Source organism: Trachinotus anak, unplaced genomic scaffold (assembly GCF_046630095.1).
Source record: "Trachinotus anak isolate AG129_WGS33_773 ecotype Australia unplaced genomic scaffold, CSIRO_AGI_Tana_v1 ptg000001l, whole genome shotgun sequence".
Taxonomy (NCBI): Eukaryota; Metazoa; Chordata; class Actinopteri; order Carangiformes; family Carangidae; genus Trachinotus; species Trachinotus anak.
This window is the reverse complement of record NW_027273852.1, coordinates 13,031,398-13,054,783: the sequence shown is the minus strand read 5'-3', so window position 1 is coordinate 13,054,783 and position 23,386 is coordinate 13,031,398. Positions and strand designations below refer to the sequence as shown.

At 40.0% G+C, this 23,386-nt stretch overlaps 1 protein-coding gene across 2 annotated transcripts; it reads left to right on the top strand.

The window, feature by feature from the left end:
* Nucleotides 1-162: 162 nt before the first annotated feature.
* On the top strand, nucleotides 163-21,534 carry kpna3 (karyopherin alpha 3 (importin alpha 4)). Of its 2 annotated transcripts, XM_071478144.1 has the most exons (17): nucleotides 163-404; nucleotides 3,071-3,115; nucleotides 9,106-9,195; nucleotides 12,452-12,481; nucleotides 13,111-13,163; nucleotides 13,256-13,351; nucleotides 14,723-14,808; nucleotides 15,837-15,923; nucleotides 16,077-16,246; nucleotides 16,565-16,609; nucleotides 16,779-16,910; nucleotides 17,012-17,140; nucleotides 17,709-17,813; nucleotides 18,115-18,186; nucleotides 18,475-18,637; nucleotides 18,886-18,980; nucleotides 19,068-21,534. In XM_071478144.1, the coding sequence occupies exons 1-17, from the start codon at nucleotides 336-338 to the stop codon at nucleotides 19,164-19,166; spliced, it is 1,566 nt and encodes a 521-aa protein (XP_071334245.1). In that variant the 5' UTR covers nucleotides 163-335; the 3' UTR covers nucleotides 19,167-21,534. The 2 variants fall into 2 exon arrangements, with proteins under 2 accessions (XP_071334245.1, XP_071334252.1); XM_071478151.1 differs by lacking the exons at nucleotides 163-404; nucleotides 3,071-3,115; nucleotides 9,106-9,195 and adding an exon at nucleotides 9,257-9,914.
* The last annotated feature ends 1,852 nt before the right edge of the window (nucleotides 21,535-23,386 follow it).

Sequence of the window (23,386 nt, the reverse complement as noted above, 5' to 3'; positions counted from 1 at the left end):
GTCCTCTCCTGTCTTAAGTTGCCTATCATCTCTGTAATTATTTATTGTTATCTGCAAAGTTGAAGACTGGGCTGCGCAGCTTTCACGTTTGAGGATGTCTGCATCATAAATTGTGGGTGAATTTATTATTACTGCGTTGCGAGGAAGCCGTGGAAACCAGGACAGCCCATGGAGGAGGTATGCATTGACTCCTCCCCTCACTCTGCGATCTGTTACGTCCTCCTCCTCCTCCTCCCCTTCTCCGGATCCAGCAGCAGCAGCACAGGAGCTGCCGTGCCTCGTCTTTCACTGAGGAGATCCAGAAAGCCGGAGTAAAAGCTAAACCCCTTATAGCCATGGCAGAAAACGCCGGCTTGGAAAACCACCGCATCAAGAGTTTTAAAAATAAGGGACGTGATGTCGAGGTGAGCTGACATTTAAATGCGCCTGTAAATAACATGAATCGAATTAGTTTTACGTAGAAAGCGTCAATCTTTGGGCCTCGTTAGGTAGCCTGGCCCCGGCTGCAGCTGCCTCCAGCTAGGTAGCTAGCTAGCTAGCTAACGTAAGCTATGATGAGTTCGCCATCAGAAGTGCTTATTGGCCTATCTGCATATCGTTATATCCCCCTTTATATAGCCACTGTGGTGATGGTTGTCCCGTTAACAACAGAGGATGTTTGTTAAAGGTAAACAGCATCATAGTTTGACCGTGGGAAATGGGAGAATTGAGGGAAGGCGATGTAGCTGTCACTGCCAGCTAACGTTAAGTAGCTAGTTGGATGGACACCGGTCGCTAGCGAGGCTGGGCCTGGCCGGCACCCGATTCTTGACATTTGCTCTGTTTTACATCCAGCTGACCTTAAGTAACATCAATGCTAACTTGGAAACATTTCATATATTTGTCATTGTTATTAAAACGCCGTATTACGTTGAATTGACGTTATACGGTTTGTCCACATCAACCTTAACCAAACATTGCCCCTCCTTGTTAGCTTGCTAACGTTGTCAAGCAAACAGCTAGCATGTAATGCCAGGTGAGCCAGCTAAACTGAGCTGCTAGCTAAGTCACTAAACTGTTAGCTGAACGGTAATAATGCGATCACCCGAGTTTTACGGCCCATTTTGATGTTAAAAAACTAGCAAATGTATTGCTAATTAAAACAAATGTCATGAAGTTACAGTTTGGTGAGAATGCCTCATTGAGGATTAGTAATGTTAGACTTTGATTACAATTAGCGAGCAGTACTATTACATGTAACTTGGTCTAACGTTGTAAGGTTAGCTCGCCAATTTCATAATGCTTATCCTTAGACATTTTTCCTATCATACATCGCTATAATAACGAAATTATAAAGGATAATTGTAGGTGCCTTACTGACAGGTCACATTTTCTAGAAAACACCATTGGTGTACTCTGTGTCCTGCTGGCAAATCTACAGCCTAAAACGCTGGGTATTGCAGCATCATTCAATTAACAAGTCTAAATATAAAATTCTGTGACAGCATTTATCTGTAATGCTCATTGACATGAGGACCAAACCATTTGGCCAAGGCTGTGTTCAGGCAAGCCAAGATAAGGGAAGCTAAAAGTGTTGGAGCAAAGGAAGACGTGAAAGAAATTAACACATGTCTAGACTTGCTTATTTTATATATTATATGTATGTAATGAATTGATATGCAACTCTTGGCCTAATAGTTTGCCAGCAAATAGACATGCTTGTGCTGGGTTTTTCTGATCTATTGGTAATCCTGAGGTAATCCTCAAACAAAGGTATGTCTGAAAATGGGCCCCTCACAATCCACCAGGGTGCTGATTGGAGTTTCACCAGCGACTGGCTCAAAGCACAGATTGATGACCCATAGGTGGTTGTTTTGAAATTTAGTCAGTGTGACAAGCACATGGCTACTATAACAGGCAGACTTCGTACATTCCTGATGCTATTTCAGGCATAGATGTCTAACATGAGTACTCTTAAGAGCCTCTGTATGAATTTGAGTTTTCCTAAAGGGATGACTCAGACTAAAGCAGGAAAAAAATGCCAGTTTGGGTTTTATTTATTTAGGTCAGGCATAATGGATTGCTCGTCATTTCTGTCATCATTAGGAACAGCTTTGAATTGCAAAGCAGTAAAGTCTCACATGCTCCAGATCATAGTAAGAGCCTCCTTTGTATTCCTGAATATCATATAAAATGTAGTTATGGTGTGGCTCGATAAAGTGTTATTTATCTGAAAATATCACATCTTTCTTATATCATCATGTTTATATCATCGAGTATCTAGTGTGGTGCCCTTCATGGTCTTCAGCAATTTTATCACTGTAAGCATATATACATTGTAACTTTGTATTTAGGCCCATATTTCTGGTAAATCGGGTAAAGCGAATTAGGCAAATTAAGCATTGGGCTTAGTATATTGGGCTGCATTAGTTTCTCTTGAGATCCAGTTGGGACTACTGTATTTTAATGCTTTGCTGTCTGTAAGGGTATTTTTTGTCTGGGTCGAGATAGTGGCATTGTTGTTATTTTGCATTGGGTGGGAGACACCAATATGCTCTGCAGCCTCCTGAGTTATGACTGTCCCAGATTGCGTAAGAGGCTATTTAGGAAGGCAACATGAACCTCTTCAAACAGTCACAAGATGTTAGACCATCTCAAACTGTTCAGGATGAACTGGAAACCCAGCAGACACACTCAAATACAGCAACTGGTTAAAGTGTCTTTCCTACTTTTGAGTTGCTTTAAATATGTTTTACAGAATGTGTTGGTGGTGGTTTGTGCTTTTATGATTCAGTCACAGATTAATGCCTAAATTGAAAAAAGTCATGTACTTGAGCAATGCTGTTTTTTCAAATGGTTATAAGACCCTGAAAATGAAATGGTTTATTAATGAAACGTGTAATCGAATGTAAAAGATACAACTTGATAACTTTTGTTCATGGTTTTTGTGATTTGCCCATTAGGTCTTTTTGTTATGCATGTAAAAGGCTCAATGTATATATTTCCACAGCAGTAAATGGTTGAATTACTCAAAAATATAAAAACACAAAAGTTTTCTTATTGACTCTTTCTTTTTGTTTCTTTGTTACAGACTATGAGAAGACATCGAAATGAGGTGACAGTTGAGTTGAGAAAGGTGAGAGAAGACACTGTCTATACATACATACACCAAGCCTCTGTCAGAGTATTTTAAACTTGCCACAGATTTTAGACAAGTGGAGTTTGACGTACTGAGAATATTAAAAATGCAGACTGAGCCATTTTATGTTGAGAACCACTGGGATGTAACTATACAGTCTGTATGCAAAAAAAGTTTGCTAAAAGTTGCAGAGTTGAGCATTTAAGTTTATTGCATCTGGAAGCACTAGCTGCCCATTTCATTACAGTAAGACATTTAATTCATTGTTAATGTTAAAAACATTGCTCAGCTCTGTAGTAAATAGGCTGAAATTTTTACAAAGCCTCATTCACCCCCAACTATAATACCATCTTTGCAACCGACTAAGCTTTTTTAATGAGAACTGTTGCATGTATTTTGGGTTTCCATTTTGTCAGTATGCTCCCATATACCGACCATCGGTATAGCTGACCAATCACACCATGATTGGTCAGCTATGAGGTGAGGAAGGAGCCAAAGATTGAACTTTTCTCTTTTGCGCTCCTTTCATTTGTTACACAACTATTTGTGGCCCTGGTCTTGTGAACAACTTAGTGCAACACTACAAATGACTTTCTGGAGAGACTATCTGGAAATCTGTGCCATTGTCCCGGTTTTACATACAATATTGTATGTCATCACCCCCAGTGTTTCCAAAAGTCTCTTTTTTTAGGCACTTGAAATCTCCAGATTAGTATGGACAGCAGGGCTGCAGACTAACTTTTTTTTCATAGCCATCTCAAAAAACAATTTTAACTATCCTGAAGTGTAAATGTCCCAAAATCAAAATGTTTTTCCTTTACTCTGTTAATATCACACAGACAGACAGAGATTCTTGCTTTTTAGTTGGATTAACTAGTTGGATGTATGCTTCCTGCTGCAGTCCAGTTTTTGCTCCTGATTAACCTAAATTAGTGCCTGCATTTCTTAGTATCTGTTAATATTCAGGGATGGCCAACCAGAGCCCATCTGGGGACACCATCACATACAGCCTGTGTCACACTTTACAAGAATCATATAGTAAACATAGGATAAATTAATTAGGATGATTTCTAGAACAATACTTGAAATGGAACTGGCACATTAAACTGTAGTTCCTATTTGCACTTTGCTCTGTATAAGTTCGTAGAGAGTGAGAGATAAGAGTTCAGACCAGACAGTGCAGCAGTAAATTCAACACCACACTTTTGAATTTTAGTACTTTTCTTCCTTCATTGGATCTCCCTGTGATAAAATTCAGTAGATCTGAGCCGTTCACACAACCGTGATGACTTTAGTTAGCCTATAAGAATTTCTGATGAAACACGAGCAGAAACCAAAGCTATACAAAATTATCGTGAAATAAACTCGAAAAAGATTCCGAAAAAAAGATTGTCTTCTGCCTACTGCTTATTGTGTAAAACTCAACTCACTGGGATCTGTACTGGGAGCTGTGGTCCTGAGCCCACTCTGCTGCTCTGCTCCTCCTGTCTGTTGTCTCAAGAGTTACTGCTGATAGATGAACAACTGTTTGAAGCATCGGGATTAGTCTTGATTTTAAGTTATTTTTTGACTTGGCTTTTAAGGCACAGTCCACTGTGAAGCAGCACAGTTAAAACAATGATAAACATATACAAACATATAAACGGTAAGCGAGTGGAAAGAGTCCCGGGTCCGAACCGAACATACCGAACATAGTTTTCTGGGGAGACATCGAGGAAGATGACAGACACAAAACCACAGTATGCCACACAGTCTGCTCCACTGGGCTAATCACCACACAGGACTCTCCATCTATCTCCCTCCTGCTCTTACCCGCTCCCTTGCTCTCTCACCTCTTGCCTTGCGGTCCAACAAACAGCTCAGCCAACCAAGAGTCTTCCTGTGTCTCCCAATCAGCCACTCTGTGCCCAGTATTCACCTCTGTTAGTTTGAGGAGTTGAGTCAGAACACGAATCATTTCACCACTCGCGACCCATCCGCTACTAATCAGTGTTATTTTTTTAATGACCGCCGGACCCATGGATTATAACTGTTGTGCCTGTGGATATAACTGGGATCACTACTGTTCACACACAAGCTATGTTCACTACGATAACAAAAAAGACCACAATGATATATTGGATCAGTCTAAATTAATGTTATGTTTATATTTAGTTAATATCAGCTACTCACATGCAGCCAAGGCACCGCCTGTAAAGTTTGCTAAGCTAAGCTAAGAAGTAACTTTACCAAGCAGCTGGTGACTGTTTTAATTCAATGCCTAATAAAAACACATCCATTAAAATTTGTCCTTCAGTTACCTCAGACCCAGGGTTAAGGCCTCTTGGCGGTTTCACCTTGTGTTTTGTTTAACCAGCACAACATATTTGTGAGGTCCTGCCAATAAGCCATGGCTAAGGGGGTAGATGGACCGAAGTCATGAGTTCTGCACAGGAACATTTCAGGTCTCGTGCTGAGTGATAGTAACCATAGCAACAGAACGATAACACGCGCTTCAGCGCTCGGTTCATTTGTCATTTGCTAAACGATAGTTTAAAACAAGAAAATGAAAAATATATATCCTTTATGTTGGTGGCGCCCAAACTCAGATCTGTTTGTCCCAAGTTTCTTTCGTTTCCATGACAACTGGACATTGTTAGGCTCGAGCCCTGCTGGACGGCAGGCGAAAAACATACCAAAAGAGATGCGTTTAAAAACGGAAACGTAGTTGTGTGAACGCAGGGTTATTTGACAGCAAAGCGTATCACTGCCACACTTGACTCGCTATCATAGAATAAGTAGGATATCCAATTGATACTGAAGGATGTTTCTCTCCTGCGGGAACCATCTTTGGCTGAACACTGATGGAACAGACACTGGCATGCAGAGGCAACAGTAACACTCAAGTTTAATTTAGTCCTTTGGTAAACTGAAAGAATTAAACTTAATTAGCTACAGCAAATTAAATTGGTTATATCATAATATAGTCAAGGCAGTCATAGGCAGTATGCTTACGTTTGTTAGAGAACAAACCAAATCAAATACTGTTTCTACCCAATGGTTTGTATGCTTCCTGGCAATTCCACCTAGGTCTCAGTGATTTGCAGACCCAAAAAAAGACTGAATTAGCTTAAGCTTTTTCCAAGAAATTGTGATGCCATTTGTAAAACTTGTGTTTCAAAAGTGTGATTGCTAAAAAGTATTTACAGGTAAAGCACAAAATGATCACAATGCTACAAGCAAGAGGCTACAAGGTATTCTACCCAGAATGTATTCAATTTGGCAAACACAGCATATTGCCAAAATTACACTGCAACAGAAGTTGGGCTAGGATCATTTTATACAACACTATTGTATTTGTTTTTCATTTGCTGCACTCCCACTGTTCCAACATGGCGATGGTATTGAAAAGACAGAAGTATCTACATTTTTTTGACAGAGCTCTATTGCCTGTTTTGATTTTTGGTCTAAAACAACAGCAAGGGGCCACATTTTAACAGGTATTTCACAATAAGCAGTTTGTGCACATAACACGTTTTCTATCGATTTAGCCCTTTACTATGTACCATGTACTAATGAATGAAACAAGGACTATGAGATTAAAATGGCAACTTTCAGCTGGCTATGACCAATATGCATCACAGGATGTAGGCATTCTTCACTTATTGCTTGTTTCAGCGGATATTCGCCTTCACTCAGTAAAACTCAGTCGTAGCTGTATTTCCTGTTAGTTCAGCTGGTTGCTTTGGATGCATGTTTAGGATCATGGTGCAGCATAAGGATGGCATTGCTCAAAAAGATTTGATGCATTCACTGTGATCTGATCAGATGTATGTGTGTATGTACCTTCATTAGTGAGTTGGCTCCACTGTCAGCCATACATGCCACCACGTTTCATAGATAATGTGGTAGAGCCCGAGTCACATTTTTCTCCACACTATTCTCTCCATTACTCTGGTATGGTTGACTTTTGTCGCATCAACCAGCAACTTACTTAAAGACCCCATTAGAGTACCACAACCAACTGTGACCTGGTTTTTCCAAACATGAGGCCCACAATAGGTTTTTCATCTTGTGATGAATCCTCTGAGGTGAAGCTCTGAGGTGAAATCTGTTGGTTGTTGTTCTTTAGTATACATTTATTAGGTAATTTGCTATTGTTGAGTTATAACCTGTTAGAACATAAACATTGTTTTCATAGCAGGGGATGTTTAAGACTTTGTTATTTTCTATCAACCTCACTTTGTAAAGCAAGTCACCTTTTCATATCATTAGAATTTCTTGAGTTGGTATAGTCATGATTTGTGTATGCAAACTCTGTCCAATGTCAGAAGAAACTATGGCTAGACTTTGATTTTACACTTCATGGCTCCTTCATTGACACTCACTTGGAGACAGCCTTTGTGGACACTGTGACAGGGCGTGGTGGGATATTTCTTTCTGACATTAATGCATTTTCTTATAAGAACTGTGAGAGAAAACTCACCAGGAAACACATGTGTAAAGTGGTATATGGAGTACAGTGAAGTTGTTCAAACTTCCTAACCCTAACCTTTGCTAAGATCAGACTCAGCACCCAGATTCCTGTAGTGTGTTGCAGAGTTAAAGTAATGAGATCATTGAAAGAAGCCACACTGTCTCCAAAAGATGTTTCTAACTAAGAAATAAGTTCTGTCATGCAGCTTTTAAACTTGCTGATTGTTTTCACACACAGTTGGAGGTTCATTTGGCTTTGTAACAGATGGAAAGATTGCTCACATCTAAGCTGGGGTTTATAATTCTTTCTGTCTAAATGTGATTATCTGACAACAGAAAGGTGAATCTTAATTATCACATTTTTAAAAGATTTTTTTTAATATAGATACCCGATGACTTTGGGAAATAAAGTGTTAACACAGTCATTATGGCTCATCCACAGATATTTTTTCTACTGAACTAAATTAAGAACTGGTATTTCTTTAAAAACATGAATATCCACAACACATTTAATAATTGTTTTACTACTATCCATCCTTATTGATGAAATATTCCCACATGGATGTTATCATGTAATATCAGAGTTGTTTGTCTCCTACAATAGGAAAGGCATATGTGGGTAATGGGAGATGAAGGTGCCCCCTGGCTCTGGGAACTGGGTGTCAGACAAAGTGGTAGAAATTTAAATGAACCATTGTTAAGTCATTGCTCTGTACAGTTGAGTTTTTGCAGCTCAGCATGACATAGAATTGAAAATATGAAAATCACAGCATCTTAACATCAAACTTGGAAATTAACATTTAGATGACAAACAGATTCACATGTAGAGACATGACTTAGTATGAGGCAAATGAATGGTAATTGTAATACTCAAAGGTCAAGGCAAACTTTAGCACTGTGCTTTCAGAGAAAGTCTGAGGATGCTGGTAAACAAGCACGTAGAGCAGCAAAGCCATCAGCAGACATTTGGAGAACACCATCACAGCCAGTGTTAAAATATAGAGCGTCACTGCTGTGGAGTGCTGAGGTGGTCTCAAGTCTAGCACATTCCATTTAGCTGGATCAGAGCAGCAAGAAGCACTGCACCGGCTGATTAGTCATAAGTGACGCACATCAGTATGATGCACAGGAATGTAGGGCAAGGGAATCTCCTCCTACCGCTGACTCACATGCCCTGTGAATTGATGGGAGGTGTGGGTCTTCCTGCCTGTCTCTGTGTACATGTCTTTCTCTGTATTTCCTTCTTGAATGTGTGTGTGCTTGCTGAGGAGGGGGGGGGGGGGGGTTTAAGGTTCAGTGGCCTTCAAATATGAATGTGTGTGATTTGTGGATTAGCCTGCAGGCAGATTTCTCGGACTTACCCACTTAGAATGGGATTTCAAACTTGTGGGTGTGACTCCACAAAGTTAAAGTTTGGAGAAGAGAAAAATAGTTTTTGAGGTAGACCTGTTACTTTAAGAATTCATGAATGCATTAATGAACACTTTCATCTTCCCTCATTGCTTTTTCTGTCTTTTTTCCCATCTTGTCAGAACAAACGAGACGAACATCTACTGAAGAAGAGAAATGTCCCGCAGGAGGAGAGTCTGGAGGACTCTGATGTCGACTCAGACTTCAAAGGAGTAAGTGTGGGTGTCTGGGTATGTGCTTGAGCAAGAGAGATGTAGTGAGACTGGACTGTCTGGATAACAGGTCAGAAGTGTTAAAATCAAGTGGGCAGTGTACTTAATGTCCACTGTGTGTGATACACACTAGAAATTGTACATTACCAGCTTCAGTAGGAATAAATTGGGTCTTTGAGGAAAGTTCTGTGTTACAGGGATTTCCTCCCAAATAGAAGCATTTACAGTGCAAATTACATATAAAATTTCAGGTTACGATTTATTATTTGAAACTTCAATGGGCGAATTCACCCAAAAACATTTTCTCCTTAGTTGAGATTGAAAGTACATTCATGATCTTGGAAAGAGCTGATGACAAAAAAAAGTTCATTTTAGTGGCTGTTCTGGAGCTTTCAGTGTCATTACATTGTCTTTCTCAGCAGATTGAGTTTTCCCTGTTGTAATCGAATAGCTAATGTTCAAACTTCTAAGAAGTATAATGGGATTCAAAAGTCTGAAACTGCTTTCCCAAAAGTGGCCTCAGACATTTGGATCCCACTGTAGCTCCATTTAGTAGCTTAAACAGTAAATAGCTCCGAAAGAGCCCAGAGGAACAGAAATTTGAACATCTACAGTTCCATGACAACTGGGTAAACGTCAACTACTGAGGACAGTTGTGCAACATGTATATCAACTCATGTATTTGGGGGCTCCTTAATAGCTACTCGATGGCCAGTTTGGTGAGTTTATTTTGTTGTTTTGTTTTGTTTTTTTTAATCTAGTTGTGTGGGTCTGTGCACAATGTCTGCTGCTGAATTTCTGCCACCACTCCAATGCAATTAATGTGAATGGAATATTGTTTGTCCTCCTCACAGAAGTGAAAAATTATGTTTGCAAACTTTCCAGTAATGATGTTCTGGTCTCTCAGGATAATCCACATACCTGGTTGACAGTTTTAATACTAGAAAATGTATTATAAAAACTGTTGATACACGTTCTGTGGATTATCCTGAGAAACCAATGTTTCTAGGAAGATCATTTTCAAATTATTATTTTTTTAATTGCTTTAAGCACCACAGGTAAAATGCTATTGACCTCAATCCAGACATATAAGACAAATGTTAAATATAGTACAGATAAAATGATAATCCTGTAATTATCCTTCAGTCATGGACAAGTTGCACTGTAGAGAATTTACAAAAGCCCTGTTAATCAGGTCTGTGGTTTGTAGATCCAGAACTTTGCTCTTAGACTGCAAAAAAAACATCTTGTCGTGCTACTGGTTTTTCTACAAAGTGTAATATTCTGTATGTAGGCAGAGAAATGTTTGTTTCTCCACAGCCATTAATTTCTGATGACATTGTTTCAGTAGATAAATGACATAATAAATTGTTTGCAGAGTAAGCCAATCTGTGCATTTCACACTCTCAACTTGTGTCAACAGAAACATTAGTGAGAAAGGAAATGTAGAGTACTGATCCAAAAACTGGATTAAATGACTGTGTGACACCACACGTCCAAGCCATTTCATCCAACGTTACTGTTACCTCTGTTGTGTTAATTCTATGTCTTAGGCACAGAAGCTCTGTGAAAGTCTCGTGGGAGCTGTGATTGAAAACTAATGCCATCATTGTTTGTTAATGTGACAAGTTTTTTCAGTTTTTGAGCCAGTACAGTATGAGAGAAATGTTAATGTAACATAAAATATTAACCAAAATATCAGGTAAAGGTGATACTCAAACAAGCTAGCCTGGGCATGTGTACTTTCTTTGAGCCCTGTCACAGAGTCACAGGGAAAGAGGGTTCAGTTCATTGTAATTTCCTTTATGTTTCAGTTAAATGCTGAAAAGTCAGCAAGAATTTCTCATATTCTGCATTTATAATTTTCACGTCGGACACCTAGATGCAGTGAGCAAGCTCAATTTTAGCATATTTTAGCACATTTAGTTTATATAATTTCCACATCATGTAAAGTGGTACTAAGAAAGCGTTTGTTAAGTTTGGTATGTTTTTTTTTTTGTTTTGGCTGGAGTTTCTGGCGCAAATGGGTTCTATTAGGGGGGTGTTTACAGCCTGCAGTGTTGCCAACTTAGTGCATTGTTGCTAGATTAGAGACTTTTTTAAAACAAGACTGGGTATAAACCTGGTACATTGTTGGACCGTGTATGGATGCCAACCGGGAGATTAGGGCTACACCTCTTGTTATCGGCAGTTTACCAAACCACTCTCATTTCCCGGCTGCTCAGGAACTGCAGGGACGTGGAGGAGTGCTTCCAATACACTGAGCCTTACCACCATTACAGAAAATAAAATACTTCCATTACTAAATGTATTATTATGTACTAATGTATTATTATTACTAATGGAGGCAGAGGAATACCTACACATAAGACACACTGAGCAGGAGAGAGGGAGAGAGAGAAAAGTCAAGGGTAACTGCTAAAGAAACTAGCAGATCTGAATAGCATGTAAACAACAGAAACATCAGCAACTGGAAATGAGACAATACGCTTACTGCAGCACATCAATAACAGACCTGTTAATAAAGGGTTTCTGTTCACTGAAAGAGCTACAGGGCTTTAAATTTGAAATGTAGACAGGAAGTGTTGAGTTTCTATTTACATGTAATGCAGTGACTTTAACACAGCAAACGGGAGCAACTGAAAACGAGGCTTCATACTAAAATACAGCTGACCAATTATACACATCAAACAGAGGGAGTTATAAATAAAGATAATGTTCTAATAAATATCTGTTACGTTCTGGAGTTGAGGTAAATAAAGTCTAAACTGTTATCAATCCCACATGAAGGTTGCGCTCTGTGTGAGAGACAAAATAAGTTGCTTCTAACTTTTCTCATCCATCATTGATCATTTTATAAGTCAGTATAGCCAAAATCACAGCACAGTCTTTGATATATGCTTTTGGTGATTTTGTCAGGTGTCACAGTTATAACACCAGGATTTGACCATAGTCGGTTCAGCCATATACCAGGTTTTGACCCTCTCTTGTTTTGGTTTGTTATGCTGCAAAAGTATTTAAAATATCCATAAGACAACCTGACATCAAAATCCAAATTGTATCCACCGAACGCTCCAAATCAACAGAGCTCTGTCAACAACTTTTGCTTGCTGGTTGATTCAGTAATGTTCAAAAGAAGTAACTACAGTCCTAAAATAAAGATACATGAGTACAAATCATAGCACTTAACATTGAATGTAGTACACTTTCCAATTTATGACAGTGCTAATATTCCTCTTTATTTCTCTTTGTGCAGCAAAATGTTACACTTGATGCCATCTTACAGGTAAGAGTTAACATCATTCAAGCTTTCCCTTAATCAGTACTGTGCAAAGGTTATAGGCACTACAAATAAAGTGAGGATGTTATTTAAAAATAATGCCACAAATTGTAAGTAACCTCATACTAAGTGCAATAAACAGAAAAAGGTAAATCACTCACTGTTTGGTGGAACCAGCCTTTGTCCTGAACATAGTCCAAGTCCTCCTTGGTACACTTGCACACAATTTTTCAATGTACTTGGCAGGTAGGTTGTTCCAAGCACCTTGGAAAACTTGCCACAGTTCCTCTGTGGATTTAGGCTGTGTGTCGTCTGTATGTAATCCCAGACTGACTCCATGATATTTGGATCAGGGCTCTGTGGGGGCCAGACCATCTGCTGCAGGACTCCTTGTTCTTTTTGTTGAAGATAGTTCTTTATGACTCATGCTTTATGGTTTCGTTCATGCCGCAGAATGAATTTGGGACCAATCAGATGCCTCTCTGATGGTATTGATGGATAAGAATCTAAACAGTCTAAACAAGTGCCTAAAACTTTAGCACAGTACTGTGTATTAACCTTTTCCAAATGTGTCAGTAGTAGCTTCTTAGTTGTTGGCTATTCTAACATTTATTATTCACTCTTTGTCACTATAGAATGCTACCAGTGATAATGCAGTGATACAGCTCAGTGCTGTACAAGCAGCCAGGTGAGTTACTGACAGAATACACACAGATAAACACCTGTTGTCTTTATCTATGAAGTTCCTGAGATGATTTTCTTTTTCCTGCTTTTTGTCAGAAAACTGCTCTCGAGTGACAGAAACCCTCCTATTGACGACTTGATAAAGTCTGGGATCCTGCCCATTTTAGTTAAATGCCTGGAAAGGGACGACAAGTAAGTCTGCTTCCAAAACAGTTTGTGTTTGCTGTCAGTGTCGCTTGTATCTGATGCTGGGTGTTCTAGTTGATGTGACTGGAGACTGCTGTGCAGTTTGTCAAGCTGCTCCATCTTTGCTGCAACGCAGGCTTTGTGTGCATGAAAGTGTGTGTGCATCCTACTGTGTCCACACGTGAGAGTGTGTGGAGGCACACAGGGCAGTTGGCTGGTCTTCTCAGTCCAGGCCAAGCCAAATATAACAGCATTCCTGTCTCTTGGAGTTCCCCAATTCCCAGGACCTTGTGTTCACTGAGGGGGGAGAATGAATAGTTGGGTTTGAAAAAAAAAAAAAAAAACATTAAAGGAAGAAGTTGTAAGGATTTTACCATGACAACCTATAACATAAGGCATCATGTTAATATGGAACACAAGCTCAAGTTAAGCAATTGTGTCATTTTTAGTTTGTACGAAATGCAACAATGCCGTGTAACCCATGTTCATCCATCAGGAGAAAATAATTGTCTACCATGTTGCCATAGCGTTATGGCAGAAAGACAAGACAGCTCACCTTGATATGATGAGGTACAGAATTATAATGAAATGTACAGAATTAAATCAGCTCTAGTTGCCATGAACAAGATTAGGCTAAATATATTTTCTGAGGTCCTAAAATTAAATCTGTGAAGGCATGATAAAACCACTTTGTCCACAGGCAACCACGGTGTATGACGGATGTATCACAAAGAGCACTGTTTTGCATCCTAACTAAACTTTGAGAAACCAGTAGAAACTCCAGGTCATGGCAGGCTGTATGATGATATATTTGGTGGGGTAGACGGACTTAACACCTTTTCCGATGATTTACTAGCATTTGGCTGGTGTCTGGTGTGAGGATCACCTGCCTCTGATTTCTAATATTTTGTGATGCATAATTTTTTTTTTTTTTTTATCAATTCATGATAGGGCTCTTTTGAGCCCTGCCACAGTTAGCATAATATCTAGGTCGCTGATCCAGTATCAGATGCATTATCCACCACACAGACTGTTTTTGCCAGGATTTCACAGAGTGTGCGAAACTTATTATTAGATTATTAATCTCTCTTTAAAGAAACAATTCATGGCCCTCATGAGCAACAAGCTTTTGATTAAAATAGGTTTGAGGTACATTGCTCTAAAAAGTCATTTTATTACTGGAAGGCCAAAAACAGATCAGTGTATGGGCTCTGGTGATGAGTCAGCCTTGAACATGTAATGGCAGCTGGAAATGTGAACTTGCAGTGTTAATCATGATCATTACTATTTAATTTCCCCTTCATGTCCCAATCTACCATGGCACCCAAACAAGCTTTCTTTATATCTTTACCTGGTTTTGTTTTCTTTGTCCCCCAGCCCCTCTCTTCAGTTTGAGGCAGCTTGGGCTCTGACCAACATTGCGTCTGGGACTTCAGCACAGACTCAGGCTGTGGTTAAATCCAGTAAGTCGACCCCACATTCTGTCTGCCTTGATGTTACCCCTTCAGTCTGTGTTTGTGTACCGTCTGCAATCTGCAAAAGCAAACGTATTTATTTGTTTTTTTCACTCAATGAGGCACAGCCATTTTTTGGATGATAGCTTTGTTTCAAAATAAGAGTGGTGTGTTATCTAATGAAAACAACATGACTAGAATGGGAACCATGATCAGTATTCATATGATTACCAGGCTGTTACAGAGACAGAATTTGTTTGCCTCAATCTAAGTATATACAAATTATAGTTAAACATTTCATATATTTTCACATCAAAATCTCCATCTTACCTTTCTGAATAAAAGCATCTGTTCAGCTTCAATTGCTCTAACCTTCAATAATTTAGCCAAGCCTAAGGAAAACTTGAACTGGATCCTTATTTTTTAGGCCCATTTGTTTAAAAATCATGATATTCAACAAAGTTAATCTTAAAAACATTTTGATTTGATGATTAACCAGTAGCGTACATGTTTGCTTTTGAAAATATTTAATTGTTTTATTGGAAAGAGAGTGATTCATATTTCAACTTAGTTCCTAGATAAGCTTAACTTTAAAATGGTTTGGTTATGATCCAGCAAACTTTGCCTAAGTATTCAAGAAACAGAAAAATCTGAATTGTACTGTATCCACATACTATCTGAAACTGAGTGTTTATCTTGAGTTATCTTGAGAACAGTTATTCAGGGAGATCAGAGCTCAGTTTTGGCAGAAGCTGGTTTGAGATTCTGGAGACAGAGGTCACCAAAACAACACAGACAACTAACACTTGTGCTGCCGAATGGAGAAACAGGGACGTGTTGGTCGATAACATCTCTGAGAGCATGTATTGATTGTGTGGCTTTAAATGGGCATTTGCATTTGGGCTACTTAATATAAGTCATGGGTTTGTTTGTTTTATTTGACCTCGAATATGTCCAGGCAACAGAGCTTATCACTTGAATTGCACAATCTGTCACATTGGGCAAATGTTTTGATGTATTGATATTTGTTTGTCTAGATGCAGTGCCCCTTTTCCTGCGACTGCTACACTCCCCCCACCAAAATGTTTGTGAACAAGCTGTATGGGCTTTAGGAAACATTATAGGTAAGTATAGTCAGAGTGTGTGTGTGTGTGTGTGTGTGTGTGTGTGTGTGTGTGTGTGTGTGTGTGTGTGTGTGTGTGTGTGTGTGTGTGTGTGTATACGGTGTGGAAGCAACTCTTCAGAGTTATGTTGACCTCTGCCCCTTGCTTGCCCAGGTGATGGTCCACAGTGCAGGGATTATGTCATCTCCTTGGGTGTGGTCAAGCCACTGCTTTCATTCATCAATCCATCAATCCCCATTACCTTCCTCCGCAATGTTACCTGGGTCATTGTTAACCTCTGCCGCAACAAGGATCCTCCACCACCAATGGAGACTGTGCAGGAGGTGGGTGGGTGTGCGTGTGTGTGTGCAGGCTTTCATGTGCCAGACAGATGGATGTGTTGCTTTGCAGTTGACTGTCACTGCAGGCTGAGTCACAGAGAGCATTTCAGTAGCCAAATCAGCCTCAACACCCAGGGGACTTTCTAACTATAAAGCTCTGGCACCATTTGAAGACCATTTGAAGTCTGGGTTTGACAGCTATTCATCTTTGTGATTTTTTTGTCTTTTCTTTTCACTCTGCCCTGTTTTTGCCTTGATCTGATCCATCTATTCCTCTGCCTACATCCATCCCACTCACAGCCTACTTCTCTTTCCCCACAGATTTTGCCTGCCCTCTGTGTGCTAATATATCACACCGATATAAATGTAAGTATCAGAGTGAAGAGTGATTATCCCAGTCATTTACTGTTTGCTGATTCTAATAGTTTGTAGAGAAAAATGCTTTCTTTGTGTTGCCAACATGCCATTTTTTGAAAAATCTAACAGCATAATTATTGCACACTGTCGGTATATGAGCTTGTGTGTCTGTGTTTAGATCCTAGTGGACACAGTGTGGGCTCTGTCCTATCTGACGGACGGAGGCAACGAGCAGATCCAGATGGTCATTGATTCTGGAGTTGTTCCATTTCTTGTGCCTCTCCTCAGCCATCAGGAGGTGAAAGTTCAGGTGAGGCTTTGTCTTACTCAAAGCCATGACCATATTTTAATTTTCATCCTCCATGATTTAATACCATTCTTTATTCTTCTCCTTTGTCCTAAAAACTGCAGACGGCAGCTCTGAGGGCAGTGGGAAATATTGTAACGGGGACAGATGAACAGACACAGGTTGTGCTCAACTGTGATGTCCTCTCACATTTCCCCAACCTGCTCACACACCCTAAAGAAAAGATCAACAAGGTATATTTTAATATCTATGGGCCCTCTTGTGAGTCTGAAATAAAATTACAATAGAATATCATTGCATTTTGTATGTCTGATGCTTTTTTGTGGCCTGGTATGGAATTAGGAGTTTGTTGCTGTTTGAACTGTGCTGATGTTCATGGCATTTATGAGAGATATCTCTTTCACTTCAGGAAGTATAATATATCAGGAGCAGGTCTGTTTTGTCCATATTCCCAGAGTCAGTGGGGATTTTTTTCCCTGTTTTTTTTTTATGGATCAGTACTACTTTTAATTGCCAATCCACACAAATAAGAAAAGGATGTTTATCACCCTGTTTGCACCCTTGTGGTGAGCGTGCATTTACTGAAAACAAAGCACAGACACCCATTTCACATTAGCCTTCATTGTTACAAACATGCTCAATAATTAGCCATGTTAAGATGATACAGCTAGATATGACAAGTGTAAGAGACTTGTGATTTAGAGCCAGTGCTAAACCCAAAAATGACAAGTGTAACTGAATTAATATTTGTGTGTGGAAGCTTTAGTGCTGGTTTTAAATTTGTGATTGGTCTGTTTGCAGGAAGCAGTCTGGTTCCTGTCCAACATTACAGCTGGGAACCAGCAGCAGGTCCAAGCTGTGATCGATGCTGGACTGATTCCTATGATCATTCACCAACTGGCTAAGGTTTGTTCACAGTGGAGGAGCAGAGAAAGCACATTCTTTAAGCTTTATATCCTGTACTCCTTTATATTCAGTTTTCTCGGCAGATGGTACTAGACTTGATGCACAATGCTGCCGTTGATTATATGTTTTCAGTTGCATCGACACATTCCACGTTTTGTAGCCAGAGAAGCAACACAACTTTTGAGAGATGAAAAAACACTGAATGCAAACGTAGCGTGGATTTTCTGTGAGCCTTGGCATCGTGGTGTTGTAGAAAAGACCTGCTATGTGCACATCTTAGTGACAGCCTGTCTCTCTACAGGGTGATTTTGGCACTCAGAAGGAGGCAGCGTGGGCCATCAGCAACCTCACCATCAGTGGGAGGAAAGACCAGGTGAGCTGGGCTTTGGGACCAGTGATGTAGATATGCGGTGCTCGCGTTCAAATATGTTTGCTGCTATTTTTTTTTTATTCAACGTAAATATTTATATTTAAACTACAGAAGTCCCACTTAGCATGTGAGGCATTCATTTACTATTGTATCATTTCAATAGAAAATGTTTACCCCACCATTTTATGAAGGTCATTGTGAGTGAATTACAAGGACATGTTCCACATTTGTAACCATGTACCTATGTTGTAATCAAGTATGGATGTGGTGTGTATGTGTGGGTTTGTGTAGGTGGAGTTCTTGGTCGAGCAGAATGTCATCCCCCCATTCTGTAGCCTGCTGTCAGTGAAGGACTCCCAGGTGGTGCAGGTAGTTCTGGATGGCCTCAAGAATATCCTCATCATGGCAGGAGAGGAAGCCAGCACCATTGCTGAGATTATTGAGGAGTCTGGAGGTCTGTTCCTTGCATTACTTCTCAGTCCTTTCTATTCGTTTGTCTTAATCATCTTATAATTTCAGGTGTCGTATTTTTTTTTTTTTTTTGTTAGTGAAGTTGTTGCAATATTTTATTTCAAGGACTAGAGTTGTAAGATTGTTGTTGTATAATTTTCCATTTCTTGTTTGGCAAATGAGAGCGTTTTTTTCCCCAGTGATTAAAAACAGGGGAAAAGTTATATTTGTCATTGTTTGTGTTTTTTACAGGTTTGGAGAAGATAGAAAATCTGCAGCAGCACGAGAATGAGGATATCTACAAACTAGCCTTTGAGATTATTGATCAGTACTTTTCAGGAGATGATGTGAGTTTACCACCAGTGATTTACACCTCAAAATGTTCATTTGTTTTTCCTGCACAGTCATCAAATTATCATATGTGTCCGTTTCAGATTGATGAAGATCCCAGCTTGATCCCTGAAACCACTCAAGGAGGAACCTTTAACTTTGATCCAGCTTCCAACATGCAAACAAAGGAGTTTAATTTCTAAAAACCAGGATCTTTGGTTCAACCAGCTGCACGGGTACTCTGTATTCACCCCAGACATTCATCCATCTCTCCTCCAACCTGGCAACCTGGTTCCGAAGGATTTACTTAGCATCACTTCAACATGGAAACTCACCACTGAAGGATTTACCCACCTCTGCACTGCGGGGTGTTTTTCTTTTTAAATGGTCATCCTTCACTGAACACGGCAACCCTTCATAGGAGTCCTGGTCACTCAACAGGCACCATCACCATCTGGCAACCTGCATCAGGAGGATTGTCAGTATTCTCTGCCAGTGCTTCTAAATATCACACAAAAATAAAACCAGAAGGAAGAAAAAGCCTTCGTGGCAAGATTTAATTGCCAAATGTCAAGTACTCACAAAAGACAAAAACACAAGCACATTTCCAGACATACAAACACACACACCTATACACACTTTTTGACACCTAGAATTTGTGTGCATACTTCTGTTAGAAGCCATCATATCACTTATGGGGAAGAAATACTGCTGTTTGTTTGTGGTTTATTTTTGTGCTTTCCCTCCCCTGGATTGTCCTCTGGTGTTACTTCACCCTCATGCACGCACACTGACATTCAAGTACACACTTCAACACACTTAGTCACATTAATACCTGATGGCCGGGCACCCAAATAACCCCCTCTCACCCAGTTTAAAGAGTTAATCCCAGAGCTAAGCCATGATTAACCACGGACCCCCACTGCCCTCCCAGGAGAGTCCTGGGGCAGGTAGAGGGGTGAAAGGGCTCTAAGGCAAAAAGAGGACTCCGTGGCAAACTGACTGATGGGACTTCAGACTCAATGACGTCACTTTTTTAATGTGACTTCTGTTGAATTATCAAGCTTAACGTTTGTTTAAAAAATCATCAAAAATGTGAAGAAAACGCCATAATACTTTTTTTCCAATACTTACAACTGTAAGACCTGCTAATTGCCTGCTTCTGATTCAGCAGAGCGACAACATTTTTGTTTTTTACGGATGTGAATACCTGTCACGGGAGGAAGCACCTTTAGGTGAAGGCGCAGAGACTTAAGAGAAAAGGAATATGTCAGCTGTAGCGTTTATTCCCCCTCACCCACAGGACATCCATTTCTGCAGCATGAGCTTGGTCACGTCCTGTGATCCAGTGAACTGTTTGCTCGGGACTCCCCTGTAATGTGAAACTCAGAAGGGGGGTTTAACTAAAAAAAAAAAAAAAAAAAAAAAAAACATCAACAGCTAAAATCAACCCAAATTGCTTATCAGACCTTAAGCTTATCTCAGTTATTTTAAATCTTAATCAATTAAATATTTTAGGTTCATGTTTCAGCTTCCGCTGGTTGAGTCTGTGGAGCTTCCATATGTCTGTTTTTGTTTTTTCCTTCTCTTCAGTCTTATGCACACGCTGAGAGGCATATTGATGTCTGCCTGCAGAAAGGGACCTATACTCACTGAAGACTAAACTTGTATAAGGAGTACAGGTCCTGACCTTTACTATACTTAACTACTTTCGATGAAGAGGTCACATGTCATCACTCAATTTGAATAATTGTACAAAAATGTGATGTGTATCTCTCCTTGCCGTCTAATGAATATATGAATATATTTACATAAAGCCTGTACAAAGCTGCTGCAGCTGACAGTCATTGGATGGACGATAACTTTACTGTCAAAGATGACTGGGAAGGGGTTTTTTTTCTTTCTTTTTTTTTTTTTGGAAGCAATATTTCTTTGTTTCATTGTTTTTATTTTTGACTTGCATATGTATTGTGATGACATGCTGATAAATTGGAACAGGCTGTGTTTTTCTTCTCTTTGTAGTGGTGACGGGCTGTTTAAAATGTACCGTCCCATGTCCCAGTTGGTGTGCGGGTTCGGGTTCGAGGTCTCACAACTCGAGCCCGACCCCAGCCCTGGTCTCGAAGACTTTATGATCCTCTGGATGGCTGCTAACTACTGAGAGGGGGTCATAGCAGGGGAGGGGGGTGGTCACACTGGGGTTTTAAATATTGGGTGGGGTTGTTATGAGCAGCCCAGGCTTGTTTTTGGGACTAGCTGTTTATTACTGAACAAAACTATAGAGAGGGTGTACAGTCATGAACTAGCAGACTAGACCGAGCCACTTTAAAGATTTACAATTTCGTTGCCTTGTATCTGAATTGGATACAAGCTTATGTTTGTTGCAAGATTTTTACTTGCTAATGAAAAGTTGTTTTAAATAAAATAATAGGAGAAAAGCAACAGACAGCGTTTTGGCCTCTGATTGTTTATATCTTTTTATAAATTTTAGATTGAATTCTTCTCTTTAAGGTGGCTCATTGATGCTTTCAACTCTTGTGCATATTAAAGACAAGAATGAGTTGAAAATCATTGTGCCTTTTGTTTTTCATTTCAACTAAAACTAGGTTTTATTGAATAGAAAAGATTCTTTGAGCGACAGGAGAATTTAGAAATGGGAGATGTGGCTGCAGTAATATATGTGGCCTCCCTGTTGTTGGAGTTTGCCATGGGAATGGTCAATGCTGCTCTCTGCTGTTGAGAGCAACTGCTCCCCTCCAATCTTACCCACTGAACATTGTAACACACCATTTCTCCCACTCATCACTCCTTCCCCCCCCTCTCCCTTCCCCCTCCACACCATATTGCCATATTTCAGTCAGGGGATTTTGATATCATCTCCTCTCATCTCGCCCTCAGGACATGATCTGTGTTTCTGATCCTAACCAAAATAAACTTGCTGTTTAGCCGCTGGATCCTCCGTGCCTGCAAGTGTTGTGATTCACACATACAGTAGCTGTTAGTTAAATTTAAGTTGCATGAATGTGAGGATGGATTCCAAATGTTTGGGAGAGATGGACCCATTTTTCCTCCTTTATATGCGCTTGAATTTGTAATCAGGATCTGCATCACTTCCTCTACCAAACAGCATTTTTAAGGTCTCTTACTCCTCCCATAGTTTTTTCTGTGGTGTGTTCTTGAAATTACAGATCAGATCTGTCAGCGACAAATAACTGGCTGGGAGTAATGATTTGTTAATTGACCTGGATTCTTCTGTTCCCTCACGTGATGTTTGTGAATTTATCTAATCACAAAGAAACATCAGACTCATGTACTCCAGAGGTGACCCCAGGCTGGTTTCCAGCCCACACATTCATTCACTGCTGGAAATTAGGTTAGCGTGAACACTTGGAACAGCTCATTGTGTGTTTAACATGTTTTGTAAGTGACATAGTTTGTTTGCTGAATCCGTGCACATGTGTTGGTGAACACGTTGACTTGGGGGTAATGATTAACCTGAAGACCCGCACACTGAATTTGGGTTTTGGATGGGGTCTGTAACCCAAAAGTGATAACGGGCCTGTAAGTGGAACATTAATGGTGCTCGACCTAGATCCACAGGCCTCAGGTTTACGGAGAGGCGGTTACTTTGTGGTAATGTCATTGCAGTTTTTGGGTGTAGGAAGATGTACATTGAAATGGTAAGGAGCTTAAGGAAGCGATAAGGTCCTGTCTTGTTTAACTAAATCAACATCAAATTTTAATGCCCTTCTTACCACAAACTGATACACAACAAAACCTGAGTCAGAGGAGTTTTCCAGAGAAATTATCTGAGTTGGGATCTTAAGTTCACGTTTGACCGTGGAAAAACAGCAGTTGACAAAACAAACACACCACAGGGTCCACTGCTGTTCTGGAGCTTTCTATCATATTACACAATCTTCTCCTGCAGATGGAGGTGCCCCAAAGGGTCGTCATGGATAGTTTTTATTTGTCAGTTCACTTATTACAAAGAGCAGTAAACAGAAAAAAAACTAAATGTGTGACCACTCTTTGCTGTTAAAACAGCCCCAGTACACTTACACAAAGTTTTTGGCAGATAGGTTGTTCCAAGCATCTTGGAGAATGTGCCACAGTTCTGTGGATTTAGACGGTGTCTGCTTCATGCAATCCCAGACTGACTCCATGATGTTGAGACCAGACCTCTATGGGGGCCACACCATCTGCTGCAGGACTCTCTGTTCTTCTTCTTGCTGAAAATAGATCTTTATGACTTGCTGTGTTTGGGGTCATTCTTATGCTGCAGACTAAATTTGGGCCCAATCAGACACCTCCCTGATGGTAATGTGTGAATCTCAACACCTGAAGTGAGAATACTCCACCTGCTGTGGAAGACCATGAGATGTGGTGGATTAACCATCCAGAGAGCACAAGGTCAGAAATT